At 33.2% G+C, this 8,552-nt stretch overlaps 1 protein-coding gene across 1 annotated transcript; it reads right to left on the bottom strand.

The window, feature by feature from the left end:
* Positions 1 to 6,257: 6,257 nt before the first annotated feature.
* Positions 6,258 to 8,042, bottom strand: LOC136062954 (DNA-(apurinic or apyrimidinic site) endonuclease 2). The gene is made up of 3 exons (XM_065762716.1): positions 7,675 to 8,042; positions 7,372 to 7,581; positions 6,258 to 6,825 (listed from the first exon to the last, which is right to left on the bottom strand). The coding sequence occupies exons 1-3, from the start codon at positions 7,892 to 7,894 to the stop codon at positions 6,722 to 6,724; spliced, it is 534 nt and encodes a 177-aa protein (XP_065618788.1). The 5' UTR covers positions 7,895 to 8,042; the 3' UTR covers positions 6,258 to 6,721.
* Between the last annotated feature and the right edge of the window lie 510 nt (positions 8,043 to 8,552).

Genomic DNA, 8,552 nt, shown 5'->3' with positions numbered 1-8,552 from the left:
AGATTGGGTGGATCAGCCATGGATCCGAGGTCGATGGTGGTGATGGTTGTTTGTTTGTGAGTTTTTGAAAGTGTAGGATTTTTTAAATTTAAGGTTGTTGTATGTATATAAGAGTAGAATGTTTTTTGGATTTATGTGAATATGAAAATTTTATTTGGATTGATTGTCTCAAGAATGTTCATACCAAGAGGTAGTGTGTCCTTTAACTAGAACTTTACAATTTTTGCAAATTTGCTTTTAAATCTTTTTTTTTCTTTTTTTCAATGAATTATTTTGTTTTGGAGGAGAGAGACATAAAAGAAAAGCAAAAATACATATTTACCCTTGATTTTAACAGAGGTGGGTAACGGAGTTCTAACAGAGCGGACCTTATGTTGGCAAAATGTTAAGTTTTGAACCATGAGTAGGTAAAGTGAAAACGGGCCTAAAACGGTAGTTTTACTGTAATTTCCCCTTTCTTTTTTCTCTCAGAATCTAAAAAAATCCCCTTCTTTCTATAAGCTTCTTTCCTTTACTTCACCTTCATCTCCTTCATCATCTTTATCCTTTATTGTATTTGCTCATTTTTCTTCTCCAACATGAGTTGTCCTTGTTCAACTAGACAACCCTCTGTCCTATTGGGCTCTTCTTTCTTCATCGTTATTATGAATAGAGACTTTTGAGGCTTCTTGTCTTATCTTGATTAGTTATCCAGCATTAAATGCAAGTTTGTTAGACTGATTATTGTAGATTTATCTAGAAATTTTATAAAGCGTCCTCAGATATTCCCATTTGTTCCAAGATCATTTCTCTGAGGCTCGAAACTTAAGTTGACATTGTTAACTAGGTAGAGGTATTTTACCACGGGTGATTTATCGTCGGACTCATAATGATGCACCTTTATAATCCATGGTCCAAGGTATATGCCTTTTGTAGATGCTTTCATCTAGGGATTATGTATTATGTATTGGGCCTATTCTTGCCCATGACCCAATATTATTTGAGTCTTGCAAATCTGTTATTTGGGCTTTTACACACCATCTCCCTAAAATATTCACTTACATTCTCACGAAGAGCATCTTTGACATAAATAATGAAAATAAGATCTATTATTTTATTGCATTAAAATAGCTGTTAAGTTTTTTTTATTATTCTCTCTCTTTTTTAGGTTTACTTATTCATAAATCTGTTGGATTGCATAAAGGCTAAATTGGATGAGTGCGGGTGATGCAAAACCATAGTGGCAACTTATGTGGCAGCCACATAGACGACATGTGTCATTTATTTATTAGTCCATTTGTCTTTTATTTATCTTTATTATTCAGTCAAAGTTAATTGTGTGTCTTGTTGGTAGTTGTTCCAACCTAATAAATCTGATCATAGGGTGATGTGAAGTTAGGGAGTTGTTATTTGCATTGGAAGTTATCAATCATTTTGTGTAAGCATTTATTTCACGTGCAATGTATTCATCCATAAATATAAATGAGAAATCTGGAGAAGAAAAGAAGAATGTTTTCTATTCAAAAAATTATTTGCAAGTATCCTTGCTTTGGAGTTAAGTGATTCCTCCTAACAATCAAGTGTGTGACTTGGTCACGTTGAGTGACATCCGCCACCTTTGGTTTAGTGGCATCCCGGAACTAGTCATCCTATCATTAGGTTAAATCTTTGATTTAGCCTATCAAGTGGGTCTTGGCCTGCATCAGCGAGTGAGGGATATTATTACTTGACTCTATTACTAAAAGTATTATTTTGGAGTGGTCATTATGTGGTTGTTAAAAATTAGTTTTGTAGAACAAAGATCCTATTTATGTCTGTATCTATCAATACATGTACTATTCATATTCTTAATCCATAAATTTTACATAATATGTTCCTTCTTTCTCTTTATAGGTAGCTTTTCTATATATAACTAGTGATTCCAAGCTCTTCTATTTTTTTTTTTTTTTTGTCCTAAAGGACAAAAATTTATATATATAAAAATTCGACATTGTTGCATTTTCCAATCACCAAAATTCCTAAGAGAGTGATGAGATTTATGTGTTTTTGAGTGAAATAATTTTTTTTTTGTGCTACATTCTATCACTCTCCTAAGAATTTTGGAAAATGTAACAACCCCAAATTAGTATACATGAAAAGTTCTGTCCTTTAGGAATATATACATACATACATATATATATATATATATATATAACAAAACTTGATTTTTTTCCCATATTCAAACTGTTTTTTGAAACATAATAGTTTTTGATGAAATCAAAAAAAAAAAAAAAAATGTTTTTGCAATTCATGCATTTTTTTCTTTCCATTTTCTTTTAGCACGATCTTTTTCTTTTTGATCAAAAGTAGCAAGATAGGATTTCCTTTTTTCTTTTTCTTTTTTGCAGATTTAAATTCATCAAATAAAGCTACCATATTATTAATATAGGATTTGTTTAAAACTCTTAGTTGGATATTAATAATAGGGGTTTGAAAATCGGGGGCATTAGGAGCTTGAAAATCAGAGGCAGTTGGAGACCCATATTCGGTCTCTTCTTCTTCTTCAACGACATGCTTGCCATGTTTAGAAGGATGCTTTTCTTTTGTGGAATAATAAGCAGTGCTTACTTGGGAGTTATCACTTGCAACTCCTTTCAGCTTTAAATTAGGGTTTTAAAAATTATTTTGTAAGAAATCATTGAGATCTTGATCTCTTTTTGAGATGTCTTTAGAAACAGTAGATCCAGCAAAAGAATGTCTTCCTTCTTTAATTATAAGAGGTTTGTGTTAATCTAACTTATTTTAAGAGTTCCATCAAGATATTGTTGGACGTGGTCAAGATTTAACTCAACTCATCGGAGGGTTGATTAGGGTATGTGTTACGAAATGTAATGGTTGTAAGAATAAACATAACAAGTAAGTGTTGAACCTAGGATAGTATGGATAGATTATCTAGATCCAATTCCTCTGTTAGCTCTAGATCTAGTGTCCCTCATTATATTATAAATGAAGAAGATTACTTTGTTGAAGAATCTAGTTTCACTAATTTTAGGAACTAATGTATTCTTAAAGTTGATCCTAAATCCATCTATAAGACCAATTGGGTCCAATCTACCTTCAATTCTTAGTTTAGTGTTAGAATTGTTGAGCAAACATATTCTGTTTCAAGAAAACATGAAAAATGTGGTTTGTTTAATAGAAGAAGTATTCATGATTTTCTTGCTAAAAAATTCAGTTATTTGCATATTGGATTAGTTTAAGTTGCTATTAAACCCCTTACCCGAAAAGGTATTAATGCTTATGTGCTTATGTGCTTAAGAGATGCTAGATTTAAAGATTTTCGTACTAGTATTCTTGGCATGATTACCTCATTTCTGTTTGATGGTCCTATTTATTTTAACTACTATCCTGATCTTACTTTTTCTTTGAATGATCCTAATATTGTTAAAACTTTAACTTTAAATATCTTGACATCTGGTTATGATATGGATGAAGGCAGTAAGCTCTTGCTATTATTTATTGCATTTATTATAGATTGGTAAATACTACCCCTAATCCTCATGCTAGACTAAGAGATACTGGTAATAAAACTTTGTTAATCCAATGTTCCACTCCTGATGCTAAGGGAGTTAACAATATCCTCTTGGGTGCAAGATCTACTACCAAACTATAGATGGACATATTGTTAGTGTATAATAGTGACGGGTGATCACACCATAATATGGTGCACCCTCACTTATACAATAACCCTTTGCTTGGTGGATGATGTTACTTCACCAATCTACAGAAGAGAATAACTTTAATGTTAAAATTAGTTATATATAGAAGAGTTATGTTTCTTAGATAAGGTATATCTTTTAGAGAAAAGTAATGTCTTCCCAAGAGACACGAAGGAGTCTAAAAATAGTGGAATTCCTCATTCATTCCATATGTTATATTATTTTCTTTCTTTGTCCGTGTTGTTGATTCCCACCCTAATCAACTTGACATCCACATCATTAAGACCATCATATATCACCAAGGTGTACAATAAAAAAGTAAAAATGACATGATGACATAATGAAGACTTATGATTCTATAAAGTATAACTGTATCCAGATCTTCCCTTTATCATCTCTAAAAAATCACTTCATATTAAGATGCATACACGCAAACTCATGTTTGCGTTAGGCTTATCTTATGAAGAAGCGAATGAGACCAAGACCCTTGTAAATGGTTGTTTCACATTGCTAAACACCCCAAAACTCCATGGCACGTCTTTGAGTGGGGTTGTCAAAAGTTCGGGTTGTAAAACTAGTAAAAAGAGCAAGACACAAATTTTTAGAGTCTAAAATTAACAAAGAGAAAGTCAATAAACATGAGAGAAAGAGAGAGAGAGATTGTGACCTACCATCCAAAGACCACCAGAATACCTTTACATAAGAGTAGTGATAATTACATAACATTATTGATAATTATAGTGTTGCACACTGTGTGTAAGAGAACACATTTGAAATCATGTTTCTGTGTTTTCAGTTATAATTGTGAAATAGAAACAAAATTTCAGTTATAATTGTGAACACCATTTCACAATTATAACTAAAATCGTGTTTTCAAAACATAATTTCAACTGAAGTGTGTAGTATAACTCAGCGCGTGCAATAATAATTACTGTTTATATAATATCATGCCTACTAGGCCACTAAACTCCCCAAATGTTGTAGGGCTAGGCATGGGTTGAATTGAGTCCTTAGTAGCTTCCAATCACCTTATAAAAGAAATGTGACATTTTAAATTTATAGTTTGATGCTCAATTATATCTCATTTATATATATGTTGGGTATATATGTGTGAATGAAACCACATATATACATATACAAAAAAGATATAAGTGTGTTAATATAACAAAGTAGGACCTAAATTCATAGATTTCAGATTTTAAGTTGAGTGGTGTCCTTGTTCTTACCCAAAAAAAAAAAAAAAAGATAGATTATTATTTATTTTTTTATTAATAAAAAAAAGATTTTGGGGATTTGTCAAATCCTTCACCTACCATCAGTAAACCAATTGAAAAAGAAAATATTCTCGTGAACTAGGATTTCAAACAAATGTGGCTGTTCAAAAGATTATTTGTCATTCCTATTTAACCACCAAAGCAATTGTAGATCAACTTGTCAATTATATTGGAAACATATTACTACTATTTCTCAAGATTGTCTTGTGAGTTTAAGTTGAGATTTATAGCATGACAAGTTCAACATAATACATTCCTTTGGATTTGATGAATTTCATCATGCAATTCCTAATCCCCAAGAAGCATGAAAATAACCCAAGATTACTGGTTATTTGTATTGAATTGGAGCTCTCTGGCTGATGGTCCAAATTTCTAGATTTCTTCAATATAGTGGGCATCCGTAGGATTTTATGGTCTACATCACCTCAATTTTCACTGTGGTCAGCCTTGTCCGTGGTTTTCTCCCTCTTTGCTCTCCGGGTAATAGATGTCATTACACCTCAAATGATTAAAAATGATTCTTTTCAGTGAAAAACAATTCAATTATGCTGAAGGATCACGGCCATTTTGCTTTATAGATAGTCCAAATCTCTGACTATTGGGTTCCTTTTTGAAAATTCTAAGTCAACCATTGGGAGTAATGTTGAAAAGATCAAAAAAAAAAAAAAAAAACTGAAGTTACCAAAAAGCTACAATCTTTGTTTAAAACACATCGTTTTGGTATTTGGTTAAGTGGGGCAGGCTAGTTGCTTAAACCTTTCCATCTCAAAGAGCTTAGGAAGTCGCTTGTTAATCTCATGGCTACCCCAAGCTTATCTATCAATGCGTAGCATACATCAAATGAATGGCAATATGGGCACCTGCCCATTTGAATGTCTCCAATGATCAAATATATAAATAGGTTGTTGATGCAGATGAAAGAAGAAGGGATTGTCTGTAGAGAGGCCCTTTTCCTTTTGATTGTGTTTTATGGGACAGCCAGTTCTCCTAGGCAAGCAACTAGGTTGCTTTTGGATATGAGGGGTGTCTATTCCTGTGAACCAAGTTTTTGATCTTATAGTGTTCTATTGGATATGTTGTGGCTGAAAATTTTTCCAAGGTTGCACTAATGTTTTCTATGACAGGTTGAGTAAGGGTGTTTCTTTCTCCTACTATTTACACATTTGACGTGGTGATGTGATAAAAGCACTTTGCTTACAAAACATGACCACTCTCTTATTGGTTTTCAAATTGCAATTAGACTCCCCAAAAAAAAAAAAAAAAAAATGATTGGGATAAGGATAAGTTTTTTTTTTTTTTTTTTTTCATAGCGTCCGATGAATGTAATTTCTTTTAGTTAGTATTCATCCCTTATGCCTGAAACTACAGAACTTCATGAACATGCAAGGTAGGTTATGTTGAACTTGCAACCCAAGTTATCTACTTTATAATGGGAAAATTGAATCTCCCAGACCCCGCAAGCTAGAGCCTCGAACAATGCATACAATCTTTTTCTTTTCTTTTTTAATAATGGAAAAATGGTTATAAATAAATTAAATAGATTCCTATTTGAAACATTTTTAAGTTAATTAAACCGTCACAGATTCCCTGTTGAGTTTCTAATTAATAGACAATACACAACTTTGCAATCTTCTGGACTCTGCATAATACCATATAAGTTAATACTCTTCAGTAAAGGATCACACAAAACGTAAAAGTGTATAGCATATTTCTTCATGGATGGATATGATAACCAAAGCCACGATCAATTAACCATGAGCCCAATGCTAATTAACACAAGTTGGTTACCTGCAATATCTTGTAAAATGTGAGCTTAAACTGGATCCTTTGTGCATCATCACATTCAGCTCGAGGACCATACAGATTAAAAAGAACTGGCCAATTCCCAACATAAATATCCATCCCAAAAAAAAAAAAAAAAAAGAAAAAGAAAGAAAGAAGGAATTATGAACATAAACTCCGTCACATAATCATTGCAAATAAAAACTTGACTTAAATACACTAACGGGCCCTAAATTTTAGCCAATGAGCGATTTTAGTCACTGAAGTTGAAAGTGATCGGTTTTAGTCCCTAGGATGATGTGGAAGAACTAAAATTTGACACATCATCACTCCGCAAAGACCTTTATATATTATATATATATAGCCCTCCTCTAGCCAATTAAACCTATGGGCAACTAACCCCACCTGCCAAAACTAATTGCCTGATAATCCAGGGCATTCACCCCTAATGGGCTAAGCACTTAATGCTCGTGCCCAGGAGCCACTCCACAAGGACTAAAATCAATCAGTTTAAGTTTTTTAGGGACTAAAAGGACTTAAAATTTGTTAAGGACTAAAAGTGATCACTTTAAACTTTAGGAACGCTCATAGACTCAACTTTAAGGACTTGAGCGCAAAAGATGATGCTTAATACTCACCAAAATGACCATGATCTGTAACAACACAACGCCCCTCATTGTCAACCTTAAGAAGATCATCTTTAGCAAAGTCCTCTAGACCTTCATGTGCTTCACCTTTTCCACTTAGAGAATTTTCAAGAAGCCCAGTGAAGCCTTCCTCCGCCGCAATCGGAAGGGCCACTTCGTGACTTGAAAACGCAGACTTTACACGACAAAACGTAGCAACACCTGAAGCAGCAATCAGAGAAAGTAGAGAGCAGTTAGCGTGTGGCAAAACCAAAACATTGTGGTTTCATTGAGACATTTAATCAAACATCTTACCGGCATAGCCCGTTCGACCTTTATCAACCGTACGAGTGCACGAAAAATAGGATTCGTATCCTTCTGCCATTGCTAAATCCGCTGTTAGTTCCTGTCTTCTCAACTTTGTCTCCTGAAGGCAAATGATGTCGGCATCGAAGGAAGTGAGCAATTTGCGGAGAGAACCGAACTGTGAAATGCGTGATCTCAGACCATTAACGTTGTACGTTACTATCTTCATTTTTTTTCTTTTTTCTTTTTATATCATTTCCTTCGATTCTTCTCTCTTTCTTTCTCTGTGCTTATAGAATGCAAAAATCTTCATGATCTTTCAGGTCAGACCAAAAAGCAGGGTTTCGCTCTCTTTGCTTTCTGATCCGACATCGTTTTATTTTCTGATAGTACTTTTTTTGCATTTTACCTGGATAAATTTTGTGGGAAAAAAAAAAAAAAAATGCCCCACGTGCAATGTTCCTATAAGTCACCTCAAGTCTAAAATTTTTGAAAATTACTATTTTTACAATATTTTCACAATAAATCATAAGTGGTTAGTTGATATCGGTTTAAAATTAAACCTACCAATAAATTACTTTTTACCCCATTAATAACAACTTGTTATTTAACATTTGTTGTCAAAATGTTAAAGACATAGCATTTTTCAAAATTTTATGCGTAAATGGCTACTGTGTAACACTTTAACTTCTAGTGAGTTTGCCAAAGGTCTTGTAGATAAATTGGCACATCTCCATGCACAAAATGCTTGGGGGGTCTAGGGGAGAAAGTGTTCAAACTGCGAGCTTAGTAGCATATTGTAACTATCTCTCCCAAAAAAAAAAAAATCTTCTAGTGAGTTCATGTTCTATAAACAAAAGCATATGGGTATTTTTAGTGTAACATAA

This window comes from Quercus suber, unplaced genomic scaffold (genome assembly GCF_002906115.3).
Source record: "Quercus suber isolate HL8 unplaced genomic scaffold, Cork oak 2.0 scaffold_470, whole genome shotgun sequence".
Lineage (NCBI taxonomy): Eukaryota > Viridiplantae > Streptophyta > Magnoliopsida > Fagales > Fagaceae > Quercus > Quercus suber.
This window is presented reverse-complemented; position numbering and strand designations above follow the sequence as displayed.

Bases quoted from the DNA above. Each gene is read 5' to 3' on its own strand.
- LOC136062954 (XM_065762716.1), bottom strand. From the start codon at position 7,894: ATGAAGATAGTAACGTACAACGTTAATGGTCTGAGATCACGCATTTCA. The intron at 7,582-7,674 runs GTAAGATGTTTG...TTGCTGCTTCAG, and splicing joins AGGTCGAACGGGCTATGCCG to GTGTTGCTACGTTTTGTCGT. The intron at 6,826-7,371 runs GTGAGTATTAAG...GGAATTGGCCAG, and splicing joins TACAGATCATGGTCATTTTG to TTCTTTTTAATCTGTATGGT.